Source organism: Bos grunniens, chromosome 5, assembly GCF_055505025.1.
Source record: "Bos grunniens cultivar Pamir isolate PY7600 chromosome 5, Bosgru_T2T1.0, whole genome shotgun sequence".
Classification (NCBI taxonomy): domain Eukaryota; kingdom Metazoa; phylum Chordata; class Mammalia; order Artiodactyla; family Bovidae; genus Bos; species Bos grunniens.
In genome coordinates, this window is record NC_141169.1 from 104,369,518 (window position 1) to 104,389,735 (window position 20,218).

Here is a 20,218-nt window from a genome sequence, read left to right on the forward strand (position 1 = left end):
TGGCCAGATGCCATTGGGAATCACAGAATGTTGCTTCTTCTCCCCCAAAAAATATAATCCCTCCTTGGACTTTGTGTCAAGAATCTCTGTTATTCAAATTTTGGAGTTATGTGATCTTTAGGGGGAAATAGTGTGTATGTTTGCTTAGTCACTTCAGTCATGTTCAACTCTTTAAGACCCTATGAACTGTAGCCCACCAGGCTCCCCTGCCCATGGAATTCTCCAGGCAAGAATACTGGAGTGGGTTGCCATGCCCTTCTCCAGGGGATCTTCCTGACCCAGCGATCTAACCAGCGTCTCCTGCATTGCAGGTGGACTCTTTACAGCTGAGCCACCGGCAAAGTTCTTCTAGTTCTATCACTGAGCAGAAATAGGTCACATTCATGCAAGCCCTTGAACAAATAATATTAACAAGCTCACTGTATTCTCCTCTCCTTTTATACATAAAAGTGATGTAAAGAAAGGTTAAAGAATGTCTATCAATGTTGCACTTTAAGTAAATGATGAAGTAGAGAATTAAACCTAAATTGTTCCACTTCCATGGAGAATGGAGGAATTCACAGCAGGCCAATGTGTTTTGCTGGGTCTTGCTGGATACAACTTAAAAAGCTGAAAAATGTTTTTAAGAAAGAGTAAATGTTACTTTCCCAACAAAGGTCCATCTAGTCAAGGCTATGGTTTTTCCAGTAGTCGTGTATGGATGTGAGAGAAGGACTATGAAGAAAGCTGAGCACCGAAAAATTGATGCTTTTGAACTGTGGTGTTGGAGAAGACTCTTGAGAGTCCCTTGGACTGCAAGGAGATCCAACCAGTCCATTCTAAAGGATATCAGCCCTGGGATTTCTTTGGAAGGAATGATGCTAAAGCTGAAACTCCAGTACATTGGCCACCTCATGCAAAGAGTTGACTCATTGGAAAAGACTCTGATGCTGGGAGAGACTGGGGGCAGAAGGAGAAGCGGACGACAGAGGATGAGATGGCTGGATGGCATCACCGACTCAATGGACGTGCGTTTGAGTGAACTCCGGGAGTTGGTAATGGACAGGGAGGCCTGGCGTGCTGTGATTCATGGGGTCACAAAGAGTCAGACACTACTGAGTGACTGAACTGAACTGAACTGAAATGTATTCAACATTTGTTGATACAACATGGACTAAATATGTTAAAATTCTAAAGAATGGAGGTTATTTCAATGTTAGCCAAGGATCTATAGCTTCTTTTTCTCTGGGAATTTGCTGATTCATTGCATAATTTAATGATTCTGAATCTGGGCTTGGGAAAGCAGAAGACTACTGTTGTGACAGGAAGCAATCATAATTTGGGAGTTACCTGGTGCTGGAGTGACAAAATTAGAGTCTTGAGAGCCTCTCTCACACAGCACGTTTTCTCCTCAAATATCTGCCCAGTATGTAAGCTGTGAAGGACAGGAGGCTAAAGAACTATATAAAAAGACTTGGAAAGCAGAGTCTTTCTCATTCTCTTGGGTACTGAGCTACCAAAGAATCCAGGCTCTGAACTGAAATCTCTGAAATCCCCTGTCACAGGGACAGAAAAATCACAGGTGGACCGGGTGCTACCAAAACTGCAACCCACACTTATTACAGCTCAGTTTTAGGTTATATTTAGATATTTGAGTGATATACACCCCTTCCCCCATCTGCCTAGCAAAACAAAGGGTAGATCCTTTCAGGTATTAGAAAATGTATCAAGAGTATCTTACTTTTTCCTATATAATTTATAGCATTCAACAAAAAATGACATGACATTTGACAAGTTAGGATAACATGACAAATGACCAAAGTGAAAAAAAGAGATAAGAGAATGCAGAGACACACATGATAGAAATGCATAAGGATTTTAACTACGATCAGTGTATTTAGGGGAAAGGAGAGAAGGGGAGAATATACAGGTACAAAGATGAAAAAATTAGCAAATAATCATAAACAAATAAAAATAGCAATGGAACCATTGTTGACCTAAAATAAAATATCTAGGGTTAAAAGTGAATGGATAAGTCAAACAAATTTTAGATAGAACTTAGAATACAGTGATTTAGAGGAGTCATAAAGATGAGAGATGAGAAGGAAAAGAAAGAGTAGGAGAAGGAGAAGAGATACAGAGACAGAGAGACAGAACTACAGAAGTCATATTTGAAGGTATAATGATAGAGAATTTTTTAAAAACATAAATGGAAGAGTTTTCATACTCTTCCTAGTAAAGCTGCTGAAAATTAAAAGGAAAATCTGAAATAATAACAGATTTATTTAATACTAAAGGAAGGGGGAAAAGGGGAGAGAAAAAGGAACATAAAGCATGTGGATCAATTAAAAGCAAATGGCAGATACCAACACATCAATATCACTAACTGCATTTACAGTGAATGGATTAAGATAAAACAAAACTGGTGCAAATGTTACTTGCAAAACGATCACCTTATATTATGAAAACAAAGAAAGGTTGAAAGTAAAATGATGGAAAAAATGTACTAACTATAAGAAAACTTGAGTAGCTTTATCGACGTCCCAGAAAGTAGACTTTAAGAAAAGATACACTAATTGACAGTAGTGCTCAGAGAGGGCATCAGAGGGCAGACAGACTGAAACCACAATCACAGAAAACTAGCCAACCTGATCACATGGACCACAGCCTTGTCTAACTCAATGAAACTAAGCCAGGCTGTATAGGGCCAACCAAGATGGACAGGTCATGGTGGAGAGGTCTGACAAAATGTGGTCCACTGGAGAAGGGAACGGCAAACCACTGCAGTATTCTTGCCTTGAAAAACCCCATGAACAGTATGAAAAGGCAAAAAGACAGGACACTGAAAGATGAACCCCCCAGGTCAGTAGGTGCCCAATATGTTACTGGAGATCAGTGGAGAAATAACTCCAGAAAGAATGAAGGCAGGGAGCCAAGGCAAAAACAATACCCAGTTGTGGATGTGACTGGTGATAGAAGCAAGGTCCAATGGTGTAAAGAGCAATATTGCATAGGAACCTGGAATCTTAGGTCCATGAATGAAGGGAAATTGGAAGTGGTCAAACAGGAGATGGCAACAGTGAACATCAACATTCTAGGAATCGGTGAACTAAAATGGACTGGAATAGGTGAATTTAACTCATATGACCATTATATCTACTACTGTGGGCAGGAATCACTTAGAAGAAATGGAGTAACCATCAAAGTCAACAAAAGAGTCTGAAATGCAGTACTTGGATGCAATCTCAAAAACAACAGAATGATCTCTCTGTTATTTCCAAGGCAAACCATTCAATATCACAGTAATCCAAATCTATGCCCCAACCAGTAATGCTGAAGAAGCTGAAGTTGAATGGTTCTATGAACACCTACATGACTTTTTAGAACTAACACCCAAAAAAGATATCCTTTTCATTACAGGGTACTGGAATGCAAAAGTAGGAAGTCAAGAAACACCTGGAGTGACAGGCAAATTTGACCTCGGAGGACAGAATGAAGCAGGGCAAAGGCTAAGAGAGTTTTGCTAAGAAAACACACTGATCATAGCAAACACCCTCTTCCAACAACACAAGAGAAGACTCTACACATGGACATCACCAGATGGCTGACACTGAAATCAGATAGATTATATTCTTCACAGCCAAAGATGGAGAAGCTCTATACAGGCAGCAAAAACAAGACCAGGAGCTGACTGTGGCTCAGACCATGAACTCCTTATTGCCAAGTTCAGACTTAAATTGAAGAAAGTGGGGAAAAACACTAGACCATTCAGGTATGACCTAAATCAAATCCCTTATGACTATACAGTGGAAGTGAGAAGTAGATTTAAGGGACTAGATCTGATAGACAGAGTGCCTGATAAACTATGGACAGAGGTTCGTGACACTGTACAGGAGACAGAAATCAAGACCATCCCCAAGAAAAAAAGAAATACAAAAAAGCAAAATGGCTGTCTGAGGAGGCCTTCCAAATAGGTGTGAAAAGAAGGGAAGCAAAAAGCAAAGGAGAAAAGGAAAGATATACCCATGTGAATGCAGAGTGCCAAAAAATAGCAAGGAGAAATAAGAAATCCTTCCTTGGCAATCAGTGCAAAGAAATAGAGGAAAACAAAAGAATGGGAAAGACTAGAGATCTCTTCAAGAAAATTAGAGATACCAAGGGAACATTTCATGCAAAGATGAATAAAAGACAGAAATGGTATGGACCTAACAAAAGCAGAAGATATTAAGAAGAGGTGGCAAGAATACACAGAAGAACTGTACAAAAAAGATCTTCACGACCCAGATAATCACGATGGTGTGATCACTGACCTGGAGCCAGACATCCTGGAATGTGAAGTCAAGTGGGCTTTAGAAAGCATCACTACTAACAAAGCTAGTGGCGGTGATGGAATTCCAGTTGATCTATTTCAAATCCTGATGATGCTGTGAAAGTGCTGCACTCAATATGCCAGCAAATTTGGAAAACTCAGCAGTGGCCACAGGACTGGAAAAGGTCACTTTTCATTCCAATCCCAAAGAAAGGCAATGCCAAAGAATGCTCAAACTACCATACAATTGCACTCATCTCACACGCTAGTAAAGTAATGCTCAAAATTCTCCAAGCCAGGCTTCAGTAATACGTGAACCGTGAACTTCCAGACGTTCAAGCTGGTTTTAGAAAAGGCAGAGGAACCAGAGATCAAATTGCCAACATCTGTTGGATCATTGAAAAAGCAAGAGAGTTCCAGGAAAACATCTATTTCTGCTTTATTGACTATGCCAAAGCCTTTGACTGTGGATCACAATAAACTGTGGAAAATTCTGAAAGAGATGGGAATACTAGACCACCTTACCTGCCTCTTGAGAAACCTGTATGCAGGTCAGGAAGCAACAGTTAGAACTGGACATGGAACAACAGTCTGGTTCCAAATAGGAAAATGAGTACCTCAAGGCTGTATATTGTCATCCTGCTTATTTAACTTATATACAGAATACCACATGAGAAATGCTGGGCTGGATGAAGCACAAGCTGGAATCAAGACTGCTGGGAGACATATCAATAACCTCAGATATGCAGACGACACCACCCTTATGGCAGAAAGTGAAGAAGAACTAAAGAGCCTCTTGATGAAAGTGAAAGAGGAGAGTGAAAAAGTTGGCTTAAAGCTCAACATTCAGGAAACTAAGATCATGGCATCCAGTCCCATCACTTCATGGCAAAGAGATGGGGAAACAGTGGAAACAGTAGCTGACTTTATTTGGGGGGCTCCAAAATCACTGCAGATGGTGATTGCAGCCATGAAATTAAAAGACGCTTGCTCCTTGGAAGGAAAGTTATAACCAACCTAGACAGCATACTAAAAAGCGGAGACATAACTTTGCCAACAAAAGGTCCATCTAGTCAGAAGCTATGGTTTTTCTAGTAGTCATGTGTGGATGTGGTAAGAGTTGGACTGTAAAGAAAGCTGAGCAATGGAGAATTGATGCTTTTGAACTGTGGTGTTGGAGAAGACTCTTGAGAGTCCCTTGGACTGCAAGGAAATCCAACCAGTCCATCCTAAAGGAGATCAGTCCTGAGTGCTCACTGGAAGGACTGATGTTGAAGCTGAAACTCCAATATTTTGGCCACCTGATGTGAAGAGGTGACTCATTTCAAAAGACCCCGATGCTGAGAAAGATTGGGGGCAGAAGGAGAAGGGGATGACAGAGGGTGAGATTGCTGGATGGCATCACTGACTCAATGGACATGAGTTTGGGTAAACTCTGGGAGTTGGTGGTGGACAGGGCAGCCTGGGGTGCTACAGTCCATCGGGTCGCAAAGAGTTGGACAAAACTTAGCTGCTGAACTGAACTGAACAGAACACTAATTGAATTAAAGAGAGAATTTTCGTGATTATAATGAGATGCACCCTTAATAAAGATATAAACATCAAAATTCAAGAAAGGTAACAGAACATAGCTTTGAAATATACTTGACAGAATGAAAAGAAGAAATAGGCAAAATCACAATCAAAATGGGGGATTTTTACTGTATCTTTTTCAATAGCATACAGACCAGACATACAAAAAAAACAAAGAATACAGTAGATGTACAACAAAATAATCAGCACATTTAACTAAGTAACACATAGAGCAATGCACCCAACAATGCAAGAGTTCACATTATTGTAAATGCACTAGGAACAATTATCAAAAATGACCACATAATAGGACAAAATATTTCACTCTTTGAATTCATACAGAGTATTTACTCTGACCACAGTGGAATAAAATTAAGAATTAAAAAGAAAATATTGTTAGCCATCCCTATTTTGGGAAATTCAGCAGCACCCTTCCAAAAAACACCTGAGTCTGGGAATAAATTTAAAATTTACCAAATATTGTGAAATAATGATAATAAAAATACAATAATAATAACAAACACAAAATAATTATATTATCATAAATTCTTCTAATGAAACTCAAGTAGTGCCTAAGGGGCATTTATACCCTAGATTTAGAGAAGAGGAAAGACTGAAAGTGAAAAAAATGTAAGCTTCAATTAAGAAACTAGGAGATGAGAAAGCCTAAAGAATATAGAATGTTGGAGTTAATTAAAAAAGGAATAATAATGAATGGATAAGAAGCTAAGTGTAAGATGGAAAACATAGGAAAAAACCCTTTAAACATGGCTCATTGAAAACTGATGAACACTGATCAATACCAATGAAGAGCAGAGAGTAAATGAAGTTAACAATACCAAGAATGAAAAGGGACATCACTACAAATCATACAGATTTTTTGGTCATAGTTTTTGTGTTGTTGTTTGTTTGTTTTTGGCTGTGCTGTAGCTCGTGGGATCTTAGTTCCCAGGTCAGGAATTGAACCTGGACCCATGACAGTGAAAGTCCAGAGATTTAACCCCCAGATTGCATAGCTTTATTAATAAAATTTATACATTTCATGTGGATAAGTACACAGAAAGTGTCAATTTCTCCACAGCCTTGCAAACATTAGGTGTCTTTAAAAAAAAAAAAACAGTCATTCTGACATGTGTGAGATGATATCTTTCTGGTTTTGATTTACATTTCCCTGATGATTGACAATGTCAAGCATTTTTCATATACCCACTGGCCATTTGTATGTCTTCTTTAGAGAAATGTCTATTCAAGCCCTTGGCCTATTTTTTAATTGAGTTATTAGGTTTTAGATTATTTTTTTCTTGAGTTCCAGGAGTTCCTTATTTGTTTGGAAATTAACACCTTATATAATTTGTGCTAGCTTGCTTTTTCACTCTGTTGATGTTTCCTTTGGCTTGAAGATTTTTAGTTTGATATATTCCCACTTGTCTATTTTTGCTTTGTTGCCTGTATTTTTGACATCATATCCATGAAATAATGAAGCAATGTGTTTTTATTTTGTGATGAAGCTATCACATATCTAAAATATAATTCTTATCTGGTGATGATATTATACAATCACACATAGTAAAATAAATTCAGATAAATAAATGAATTCAAAATTAGGTTTTGAATATTCTTTAGTGGAACTGTAAAATTATTTGCAGAAAATAAAACTTGATTCAATATTATTTTGAGATTAAGAATGGCATATGAAACATTTCATTAAGGGCAGAAGTCAAAAGTAAACCATTATAGATTTGATAACATAACCCCCCCATTCATATATATAACCTTAAACATATATGCAAAAAATGGGGGAAATATTTACAAAAATATTTAAGAAAGAGTAAGTGATGTTTGTTTATAAGACTATAAAGAAAGCTGAGCAGCTAAGAATTGATGCTTTTGAACTGTGGTGTTGGAGAAGACTCTTGAGAGTCCCTTGAACTGCAAGGAGATCCAACCAGTCCATCTTAAAGGAGATCAGTCCTGAGTGTTCATTGGAAGGACTGATGTTGAAGCTGACACAACTGAGCAACTGAACTGAAGTGATGTTTGTTTATAGAGAGTTCCTATAAATAAATAAAAATTTTAAAACATTCTAGAGAAAAAAATATTGTCATAAAAGATATCTTAACTGTAATAATGAGGTGGATGAAACTGGAGCCTATTATACAGAGTGAACTAAGCCAGAAAGAAAAACACCAATACAGTATATTAATGCATATATATGGAATTTAGAAAGATGGTAATGATAACCCTGTATGCGAGACAGCAAAAGAGACACAGATGTATAGAACAGTCTTTTGGACTCTGTGGGAGAGGGCGAGGGTGGGATGATTTGGGAGAATGGCATTGAAACATATATAATATCATATATGAAACGAGTCACCAGTCCAGGTTCAATGCATGATACTGGTTGCTTGGAGATGGTGCACTGAGACGACCCAGAGGGATGGTACGGGGAGGGAGGAGAGAGGGGGGTTCAGGATGGGGAACATGTGTATACCTGTGGTGGATTCATGTTGATGTATGGCAAAACCAATACAATATTGTAAAGTAATTAACCTCCAATTAAAATAAATATATTTATATTAAAAAAAGAAAAAACTGTAATATAGGAAAGAAGATAATATTTTTGTATATAGTGTTTGTGAAAGTCGCTCAGTCATGTCCAATTCTTTACGACCCCATGGAGTATACAATCCATGGAATTCTCCAGGCCAAAATACTGGAGTGGGTAGCCTTTCCCTTCTCCAGGGGTGTTCCCAAGCCAGGGATCGCACCTAGGTTTCCCACATTGCAGGCAGATTCTTTACCCACTGAGTCATCAGGGAAGTCCAAGAATACTGGAATGAGTAGCCCTATCCCTTCTCCAGTGGATCTTCCCGACCCAGGAATCAAACCGGGGTCTCCTGCATTGTAGGCGGATTCTTTACCAGCTTAGCTACCAGGGGAGCCCTAATGTGGATTAAAAAAAAAAAAAAAAAACATGATGCATGTTCTTATGTCAAGACTATGAAGAGAATAATGCTCTCTTTTAAAATTAATTATTTATTTGATTGTCCTGGGTCTTAGTTGCAGCATGCAAATTCTTACTTGTGGGATCATGAGAAAAAAAAATTGTAACTACATGTGGTGATGGATATTACTGTACATGTGGTGATGATTTACCAATATGTACAAAAACATAAACATTATGTTTTATACTTAGAACTAATATAATGTTACAAGAATTACATCTCAATTAAAAATTTTAACAAACAAGAGTGGAATATGTGGATAAAATTAATTTCATCCTTACCTCATTTAGGCTTCTCTGGTGACTCAGACGGTAAAGAATCTGACTGCAGTGTGGGAGACTCAATTGCGATACCTAGGTTGGGATGATCCCCTGGAGAAGGGAATGGAAACCCATTCCAGTATTCTTGCCTGGAAATTCCATGGACAGAGGAGCCTGGCGGGCTATAGTCCATGCAGACACAAAGAGTCGGACACGACTGAGTTGGACACTAACATTTTCACTTAATGTCATTTTGTGGACCCAAATTAAACTCATCACTTAGATTTTAAAATATCAAATCTCACTGCATCCTACAGGGTTGGGACAGACACACAGAAACAGACAGTAAATCACCTGCACACCAGATATAGGCTTCCTCCTTTGGAGAGCATGAGTTGTAATTCCAAGGGTCAGAAGGACACTGCCAGAGAGAGGTGTCAGTTTTCCGACACTGGATTCCATCCACCCACTGTGGCCTAAAACCTTCTCTAAGAGCAACAGAAGAGTTGAGGGTTCCACTGTCCCCACAGCCAAGCTGTCTGCAGATCATGGACACAGTGATGTCTTCCATGGGGCTGCGGCAGACACTGCCCCAGGTCCCATTGTAGAAAACTTCCAGCCACCCAGCACACTGCTGGTCCTCGCTCACCATCCTGAGGGCCAGGAACTCTAAGGTTGAAAGGGGAGGAGACAGGACACAGTGAAAATTTTGCTGCATGTTCTAGGTTTTCCTTTCTTCTAGAAATGGTAAACATTCATCTCTGACCTTGTTCAAGAGATACCCACTAGATGACAAGACTGACATCGCCTCCCTTTTAACTGACTTTGTCCATTTGTGTCTGTCTTTCTATTTCTACCACAATGGTGTAGTGGATATGAACTGAGAGGAAGACCAAATTGTGTAGGCACTAGTCAGGGAGGGGCAGCTGAATTCTGCTTCCTAAGAAAATCGTTGAAGAGTATGTTAAGGGATGTGATGTGGATATTAGGGAGATAGGCAGAATAATAAACCCAAAAATGTCTACATCCCAGGCTCTGCAACCTGTGAATATGTTACCATACTTGACAAAGGGGATTTACAGATGTGATTAAGAAAAGGACCTTGGGATGGTGAGATTAAGCTAGAATATTGTATGAAAAATGTGAGCCCAGTCTGAGCACATCCTTAGACCCACTATCCTTAAACATGGAATACATTTCTTAGCTCTGCCTAAAGAAAGAAATGTGACTCTGGCTCATATCTGGAGGCCTGCAGCATTTCTGGTCTGATAATGGATGAAGGAGGCTGTGAACCAAGGGATGTAGACAGTTTCTAGAAGCTTGAGAATTCCATGGACAGAGGGGCAGGGCAGGATATAGTCCATGGGATCGCAAAGAGTCAGACACGATTATGTGACTTTCTTTTTTTTTTTTATCTAGAATATTGAAAAGACAAGAAATAGATTCTCCCCCAAAGGAAATAAATATATGTTGTTTTAACCCACTAATTTAAAATTGTTACTGAAGCAAACGGAAACTAGTACCGTGGGTTTAAATTTTTTGTATGTAACTGGAGAGAGAGCCCTGCTTTCAAGAAAAACTGTAAAAATCGGCTCTGCCAGGAAACACTGCTGAGAAGAAACGACCAGATCCGCAGCTGCTGCGGGAGGAAGTGAAAGCACCTCGTCTTCACGTCTGCTGGAAAGACAGGCTCCACGGGAGGAAGCCTCCTTAGCTGGTCCTTTGAGCATCTCTCCCTCAGGGCTCAGACCCCGTCCTCCAGGGCCCCACCCCTCCCCCACCTGCGGACAGTGTGCAGCGCAGACCTGAGCAGATGACCCCCGCGTCCTGCTTGTGTCTGCAGTTGTGCTGCCCCCAGCCCCGGGAAGGGCACCTCCACACGTGGGACTCCTTTCCTGTGCAGTTCAAGTTGTCCAGCCAGATGGGCCCTGATCCTGCCCCGAAGTGAGCAGACCCCGTGGCATTGAGGGCTTCTCCACAGCCCAGCTGCCTGCACACCACGCGGGCATCGTCCAGGTCCCAGCCGTCATCACAGATGGTGCCCCAGGAGCCCTGGTCAAGGATCTCCACTCTCCCGGCGCAGGGACCGCCCCCGTCCACCAGGCGGAGCTGCCTGCTGTCTGAGGAGAGAGAAATGGGACAATGGGGCATCGACCTGGGGAATGAGAAGGGTCTTCTGTCTTGTGGGACCCTCACCTGAGCAGTAGGGGGCGCTCTCCTCGGAGGCCGCAGAGCCTGCAGGTTGAGACAGGGAGTCGTTGCACTGGGGAAGCACCTGGATCTGGTTTCCTGAAGAAACAACAATGATCAGAAGTCTGGAAGGGTTGAAGAACAGGAAACTGAATTAAGGGAAATAATGACCTGGTCAGTTAGTTAGTTAGTTAGTTCAGTCACTCAGTCGTGTCCGACTCTTTGAGACCCCATGAATTGCAGCAGGCCAGGCCTCCCTGTCCATCACCAACTCCTGGAGTTCACTCAGACTCACGTCCGTTGAGTCGGTGATGCCATCCAGCCATCTCATCCTCTGTCATCCCCTTCTCCTCCTGCCCCCAATCCCTCCTAATGGAGCTTATATGAAAGCTGTATTCAGTTCACTTCAGTTCATTCACTCAGTCGTGTCTGACTCTTTGCAACCCCATGAACCACAGCACGCAAGGCCTCCTTGTCCATCACCAACTCCCGGAGTCCACCCAAACCCATGTCCATCCAGTTGATGATACCACCCAACCATCTCATCCTCTATCCTCCCCTTCTCCTCCTGCCATCACTCTTTCCCAGCATCAGGGCCTTTTCACATGATAGAGTTCTTCACATCAGGTAGCCAAAGTACTGGGAGTTTCAGCTTCATCAGTCCTTCCAATGAACACCCAGGGCTGATCTCTTCTAAGATGGACTGGTTGGATCTCCTTGCAGTCCAAGGGACTCTCGAGAGTCTTCGCCAACACCACAGTTCAAAGCATCAATTCTTTGGTGCTCAGCTTTCTTTATAGTCCAACTCTCATATCCATACATGACTACTGGAAAAACCATAGCTTCTGACTAGATGGACCTTTGTTGACGAAGTATTGTCTCTGCTTTTTAATATGCTGTCTAGGTTGGTTATAACTTTCCTTCCAAGGAGTAAGCGTCTTTTAAGTTCTTGGCTGCAGTCACCTTCTGCAGTGATTTTGGAGCCCAAAAAAATAAAGTCAGCCACTTCTTCCACTGTTTCCCCATGTATTTCCCACAAAGTGATGGAGCCAGATGCCATGATTTTCATTTTCTGAATGTTGAGCTTTAAGCCAACTTTTTCACTCTCCTCTTTCACCTTCATCAAGAGGCTTTTCAGTTCTTCACTTTCTGCCATAAGGGTGGTGTCATCTGCATATCTGAGGTTATTGATATTTCTCCCAGCAATCTTGATTCCAGCTTGTGCTTCATGCAGCCCAGCATTTCTCATGATGTACTCTGCATATAAGTTAAATAAGTAGGATAACAATATACAGCCTTGATGTACTCCTTTTCCTATTTGGAACCAGTCTGTTGTTCCATGTCCAGTTCTAACTGTTGCTTTATGACATGCATACAGGTTTCTCAAGAGGCAGGTCAGGTGGTCTGGTATTCCCATCTCTTTCAGAATTTTCCAGAGTTTATTGTGATCCACACAGTCAAAGGCTTTGGCATAGTCAATAAAGCAAAAATAAATGTTTTTCTGGAACTCTCTTGCTTTTTTGATGATCCAGCAGATGTTGGCAATTTGATCTCTGGTTCCTCTGCCTTTTCTAAAACCAGCTTGAACATCTGGAAGTTCATGGATCACATATTGCTGAAGCCTGGCTTGGACAATTTTGAGCATTACTTTCCTAGCATGTGAGATGAGTGCAATTGTGCAGTAGTTTGAGCATTCTTTGGGATTGGAATGAAAAGTGACCTTTTCCAGTCCTGTGGACACTGCTGAGTTTTCCAAATTTGCTGACATATGGCATGCAGCACTTTCACAGCATCATCTTTCAGATTTGAAAGAGCTCATCTGGAATTCCATCACCTCTACTAGCTTTGTTAGTAGTGATGCTTCCTAATGCCCACTTGACTTCACATTCCAGGATGTCTGGCTCTAGGTGAGTGTGAGTGATCACACCATCATCATTATCTGCCGGGAGCTGGTGAGGCATTCCACTCATGACAAAGGTCATGAGGAAGGAGGCTCGGCATACGCAAAGGCGGGATCGAGCCTCAGGAGTCCCCCAGGATATTCTCGAGCATCTACCCACCAAAAACCAGAGTCTGCCTACTTTATTGCTTTGTGCTCTCACCTCTGACTTTACTGGGGGCTGTCCCCCACCACCATCTCGCTCTCTCTGTCAAAGAGTTAACTTACAGCTCCAATTAATAAAGTTCCTGGGCAATTAGGAGTGTTTAAATCCAAACCCCTCAGATGGCTCTCTAACTCGCCTGACAAGTTTACCCGGACTCCTACAGCTATGTATACGATTGTTTACAGTCTCCCAGCCTCGAGAGGCACAGGAAGCTTAAGATATTCAAATAGTTTAGAACCTCTCAGAGAGTTAGAAACTGTCAGAATAAACTAGTAAAGGATTTCATTGATGAGCCAATGCTTGTTGCAGAGTTTCCACATCCCCTGAATTGTATCCTTGAATGTGTATTAATTAATACAGTTGGTACGTAGAAAAAATAAGTAATGGCCTTGGTGTTAGTAACTTTAGACCCTTAAGGTAATAAATTCTTTCCTTTGTTGTAAACCCATTACACATCTGCCCTATAGGAATGCAATTTTATCTTCGGAAGATGGCGCCAAACCTTAAAATAATTACTCTTAGAGAAAATAAGTCTTTGTTGATAAGTCCTTGTCAAGAGTCATAAAATGTTAATAGGCCTTCTGGCCAGAAGATGATGTAAATCACCTAAACCATTTGTATATAATAAATTTGCAGGAAAGAAACCTTGGTTTTTGATAAGGATCAAAAACTACTGACTTTGCATCCCCTATTATCCTCTATGTGTAACTTAGGGTATATAAGCCCCTGTTAAAAATAAAGCTACGGGCCTTGCTCACCAACGCTTGGTCTCCCCATGTCATTCTTCCCTTTAACTTCTGGCTGAAGTCTCCGTCTGGAACGTGGATATCCTCTGCGACCATTTATCTGCCTGGGCTTCTAAGACCCACTCAAGAAGGTGTCTAAGGTGGGGCACCTTCCGCTATTCGAGAGGGTGCCTGCGGCCTCCATGGTCAGAGCTAACCTGGTGTCACAGGTTATACTGATTTTCCACGTAAACCAAGCTACTCAGCCTCTTTTCTCCACTGAATATTCCTACTGAGCTATCCTCATTCTATTACTCTTATATCTCTAATTAACATTTGAATAGTCACCTAGGCCGTCTCTCCTTCGAATACCCTGGATCAGCCGGGGCTGGACCTCGGCAATTATTCAGGTTGTGAAGATCTTTTTTGTACAGTCCTATGTATTCTTGCCACCTCTTCTTAATATCTTCTGCTTCTGTTAGGTCCATACCATTTCTATCCTTTATTGACCCCATCTTTGCATAAAATGTTCCCTTGGTATCTCTAATTTTCTTGAAGAGATCTCTAGTCTTTCCAATTCTGTTGTTTTCCTCTATTTCTTTGCATTGATCACTGAGAAAGGCTTTCTTATCTCCTTGCTATTCTTTGGAACCCTGCATTCAAATGGGTATCTTTCCTTTTCTCCTTTGCTTTTTGCTTCACTTCTTTTCACACCTATTTGGAAGGCCTCCTCAGACAGCCATTTTGCTTTTTTGCATTTCTTCTTGGGGATGGTCTTGATTTCTGTCTCCTGTGCAATGCCACGAACCTCTGTCCATAGTTCATCAGGCACTCTGTCTATCAGATCTAGTCCCTTAAATCTACTTCTCACTTCCACTGTATAGTCATAAGGGACTTGATTTAGATCATACATGAATGGTCTAGTGGTTTTCCCCACTTTCTTAAATTTAAGTCTGAATTTGGCAATAAGGAGTTCATGATCTGAGCTACAGTCAGCTCTCAGTCTTGTTTTTGCTGCCTGTATAGAGCTTTTCCATCTTTGGCTGCAACGAATATAATCAATATGATTTCGGTGTTGACCATCTGGTGATGTCCATGTGTAGAATCTTCTCTTGTGTTGTTGGAAGAGGATGTTTGCTATGAAAGCGGTGACCCAGCAGTAAAGTTATCATACTCTTATTGTTCACCTTCTCTGTGGAGAGTTCTGCTTCTGACAGTATCACAATTTTTGTTTTAACCCAAGTGTTGCTATAAGAATGAGTTAAATAAGTTGTTGTATCCCTAAATCTATCCCTGTGTTGTGCTTAGTCGCTCAGTCATGTCAGACTGTTTGTGACCCCCATGGACTATAGCCCACCAGGCTCCTCTGCCCATAGGATTTTTCAAGCAAGAATACTGGAGTGGCTTGCCATGCCCTCCTCCAAGGGATCTTCCCAATCCAGGGATCAAACCCAGATCTCCCACATTGCAGGCAGATTTTTTACCATCTGAGTCACCAAGGAAGGCCAAATCTATCCCGAAGTAAAAGCAAAACAAAATTCTTTCTGAAGGATTTCTACAATTTCTTCAATGTCTAACTTTAAAACAAACACTTAAATAAAATAGATCTCGTGAAAAACAGAAAGGAAAAAGGAGGCATTGGAAAGAATTTCCCAGATTTTTCACCTGCTAGATTTACCTGACAGAGAATTTAAATAGCCACGATTAAAGTGTTTATGGAAATAATAGACAAAATGTGTATCTTTGCAGAGAAATAACAAAAGTGAAGTACTTCTAGAGCTGAAAAATGTGTTAGCTGAAATTAAGAATTAAAGAATAATAGTAGTCATGCACTAGCTCAGCATAAGGTGGAAACATCACAGTGCAAGATCAGAGGATAGTCTTCAATGTAGAAATTCAGGTCACATGACAAGAGTTCTGGTGACATTGTTGTATAGAAGATTTTCCCCCAAAATTTAGCCCAGTTCAGTTCAGTCACTCAGTCATGTCCAACTCTTTGTGACCCCATTGGCTGCACCTCGCCAGACTTCCCTGTCCATCACCAACTCCTGGAGCTTGCTCAAACTCATGTCCATCAAGTCGGTGATGCCATCCAACCATCTCATCCTCTGTCATCCCTTTCTTCTCCCACCCTCAATCTTACAGCATCAGGGTCTTTTCCAATGAGTCAATTCTTCTCATCAGGTAGCCAAAGTATTGCAGCTTCAGCTTTAGAATCAGTCCTTCCAATAAATATTCAGGACTGATTTCCATTAGGACCTACTGGTTTGATTTCCTTGCAGTCCAGGGGACTCAGAGCAGTCTTCTCCAACACCACAGTTCAAAAGCATCCATTCTTTGGCACTCAGCCTTCTTTATGGTCCAACTCTTACATCCATAAATGCCTACTGGAAAAGCCACAGATTTGACCAAATGGACAATTGTCAGCAAAGTAATGTCTCTGCTTTTTAATATGCTATCTAGGTTTGTTGGAGAAGGCAATGGCACCCCACTCCAGTACTCTTGCCTGGAGAATCCCATGGGCAGAGGAGCCTGGTAGGCTGCAGTCCATGGGGTCGCTAAAGAGTCGGACACGACTGAGTGACTTCACTTTCACTTTTCACTTTCATGCATTGGAGAAAGAAACGGCAACCCACTCCAGTGTTCTTGCCTGGAGAATCCCAGGGAAGTGGGAGCCTGGTGGGCTGCCGTCTCTGGGGTCGCAAAGAGTCGGACATGACTGAAGTGACTTAGCAGCAGCAGGTTTGTCATCGCTTTTCTTCCAAGGAGCAGATGCCTTTTAATTTCATGGCTGCAGTCACCATCTACAGTGATTTTGGAGCCCAAGAAAATAAAATCTATCACTGTTTCCATTGTTTCCCCATCTATTTGCCATGAAGTGATGGGACTGGATGCCTTGATCTTAGTTTTTTGAATGTTGAGTTTTAAGCCAGCTTTTTCACTCTACTCTTTCACTTTCATCAAGAGGCTCTTCAGCTCCTCTTTGCTTTCTGCCATAAAGGTGGTGTCATCAGCATATCTGAGGTTATTGATATTTCTCCTGGCAATCTTGATTCCAGCTTGTGCTTCATCCAGCCCAGCAGTTCACATGATACACTCTGCATATAAGTTAAATAAGCAGGGTGACAACATACAGCCTTGACATACACCTTTCCCAGTTTGGAACCAGTCGCTTTTTCCATGTCCAGTTCTAACTATTGCTTCTTGATCTGCATACAGGAGGCAGGTCAGGGGGTCTGGTATTCCCATCTCTTTCAGAATTTTCCACAATTTGTCATGATCCACACAGTCAAAGGTTTGGCATGGTCAATAAAGCAGAAGTAGATGTTTTTCTGGAACTCTCTTGCTTTTTCTGTGATTCAACAGATGTTAGCAATTTGATGAACATGAAGCTAAAAGTTTTTCCTTAACTTTTAGCTGAAGAAAAAGAATATATACTTCATTTTGCTTATGACTTTGGGTCATTAATCAGAAAAAGACTCAGTTTGGCAGTCTTCCAGTGGGGTCTTTCAGTGCTGCAATTAGATGTCACCTGGGGCTGAAGTCATTTAAAGACTTGACTGAACTCTGGTTCTGTAAGGAAATTCCCAGAAGTGTCCTAAGGGTAAAGGAACATCATGGCTTCAACTTAATTCAGAAAGATTTGACATATTCAGGAAGAAATGGGGCAGGAGGGGAATCAAGAAGGAAAGACACTCACACACACACAGAGATTAAAGGGAAATATTGATACTAACATTTAGAAACCCAGGTAAAGGTCATAAAGGAATTTTTATATAACTTTCCCAACATTTTAATGTCTCAAATGACATCAAAATTTTAAAAATTAAAAGATGAAAACAACTCAAAGAGAATTCATTGCCAGGACACTTCCACAAAAATACTCATGACATCAAAAATAAAATACCTAGGAGAAATCCTAGTAGAAGATGGGCAAAATCTCTGAGAAAAATTCAAGATCTAACTGAATGGAGGGATGTATTATGTCAATGATTTGGAAAACTCAACATTGTCAATGTCAGTCTTCCTCAAATTTCTTTGTCTCCTCTCAAATTTTTAAATGTAATCCCAGTGAAAGTACCCTTAAGCTTTTCTTTTGGCAAAAATGACAAGCTGATTTCTAAATTGATACAAAATACAAGCAACCAAGAATGACCGTCACAGTTGCTAAGAAAAGCAACAAAGTTAGAGGCGTTAATATAAAGTAACTCTTGTAAATTAAAGTTATTAAGACTAACTACAAAGTTTGAAACTCTGCTCCTGCTGCTGCTAAGTCGCTTCAGTCATGTCCAACTCTGTGCAACCCCATAGATGGCAGCCCACCAGGCTCCCCCATCCCTGGGATTCTCCAGGCAAGAACACTGGAGTGGATTTCCATTTCCTTCTCCAATGCATGAAAGTGAAAAGTGAAAGTGAAGTCACTCAGTCGTGTCTGACTCTTCTCGATCCCATGGACTGCAGCCTACCAGGCTCCTCCGTCCATAGGATTTTCCAGGCAAGAGTACTGGAGTGGGTTGCCATTGCCTTCTCCATTGAAACTCTGGGAGATAGTAAAGGACACGGAAGCCTGGTGAGCTGTAGTTCATGGGTCACAAAGAGTCACACATGACTTAGCGATTGAACAACAACAATGACAAAGTTATGATAATTAAGAAAATGCAGTAATGGTGCAAGGATAGACAAATGATAACATGGAACAGAATAGAGAGTCTTAAAAAGCACAGACATACTTGCCCTTCTGCTTATGACAAAGGCGGCACTAAAGTGGGGAAAAGAATCTTTTCAGAAAAAGACTGAGTTAATTGGATGTCCATATGAAACCTGACCCTCTTCTTACACCGATATCAATCCCAGAAGGAATGCACAATTATATGCAAGAGAAAAAGAATAAAATTTCCATAAGACGCTCTTGGAGAATGTTTTTATGATCTTGGAGTAGGCAAAAATTCTGTTTTAAAGGCTATAAGAAGCATTAAATATACAGGAAAAAGTTGGCAAGTTACATTTCCATAAGATTAAGAAATGAGTTCATCAAAGGACACCATTCGATTAAGAAAAAGAAAATAAAAGACCAAGGGTTAAACATGGAAAGTAAGTAACACATATTTGCATCCAAAGACATTGTCATGGTAAGTTGTAATATCATATTTGTAATAGTCAAGAACTGGAAACAACTCAGATTTAAACTGTCAGTAGAATTGATCAGTACATGGCCATGTGATCATTCAAAGTCATACTCTACAGTAATAAAAAAAAATAAAGTGCTACAATATACAACATCATGAGTGAATCCCAAACATAATCTTGAGTCTAAAGAAATTAGATACAAAAGATGCATCATACTGCATCATTTTATATAAAGTTCAAAAATTGATAAAACTTTCTACGTTAGTAGAAGTTCAGTAAGTGCTTTTCCCTGTCCAGAGGAGACGACAGTGACTGTGGTGCTGGGGACATTCTCTCTGTTGCTCTGGGTTGGGGTTCATACTGAGGTCTATACTTACTGCTCCTACACTGTTTTCTATGATTATAAGTAAGCAACAATGTTGCTTAAAAATATATTATTCCCCTTCACACTTCTTGCCCTGGCCTGAAAAATGAAGGAACAATGAGAAGATCCATATTTCACCATGAAATATCTGACTTTGAAGTCCATTTTCCCTCACTCTCTGCTCTTGGAAACATTTCACTCCAGGAGCATCCTGAGTACCAGTAGCCCTTTCTTCTCTCTTACCTGAGCAGATCACAGAGGCTGTGTTGCCATGGGAACAGTCAGGACCACCCAGGGCAGTCACAGGACAACTCCACAGGAAGGACTCAGCCCCTGAGCAGTGAAATCGGGCTGTTAGGATCTGATCACCTCCTTCCACCAAGTGTGGTCCTCCAGGGGTGGAGATGGCAACTCCACAGCCGAGCTGACGACAGATAACATTGGCATTGGCCAGACTCCAGTGGGAGGCACAGAGCGCTCTCCATCGTCCAGAAATGTTCATCTCCACCTGCCCCTCACACTGAGAGGAGCCATTTGTCATGAGCCGGACTTCTGAGTATGCTGGTAGAAGAAGACAGAGTT

The 20,218-nt window shown here is 41.0% G+C and overlaps 1 protein-coding gene across 1 annotated transcript in view; it reads right to left on the minus strand.

The window, feature by feature from the left end:
* Positions 1 to 20,218, minus strand: part of LOC147372851 (antigen WC1.1-like) — a 64,589-nt gene that overhangs the window by 31,423 nt on the left and 12,948 nt on the right. The window contains exons 4-7 of the mRNA XM_086402113.1: positions 19,880 to 20,197; positions 11,322 to 11,414; positions 10,931 to 11,245; positions 9,480 to 9,794 (exon numbers count right to left, since the gene is read on the minus strand). Of these exons, the coding sequence (XP_086258239.1) occupies positions 9,480 to 9,794; positions 10,931 to 11,245; positions 11,322 to 11,414; positions 19,880 to 20,197 (1,041 nt within the window). The remainder of the gene's footprint in view (positions 1 to 9,479; positions 9,795 to 10,930; positions 11,246 to 11,321; positions 11,415 to 19,879; positions 20,198 to 20,218) is intronic.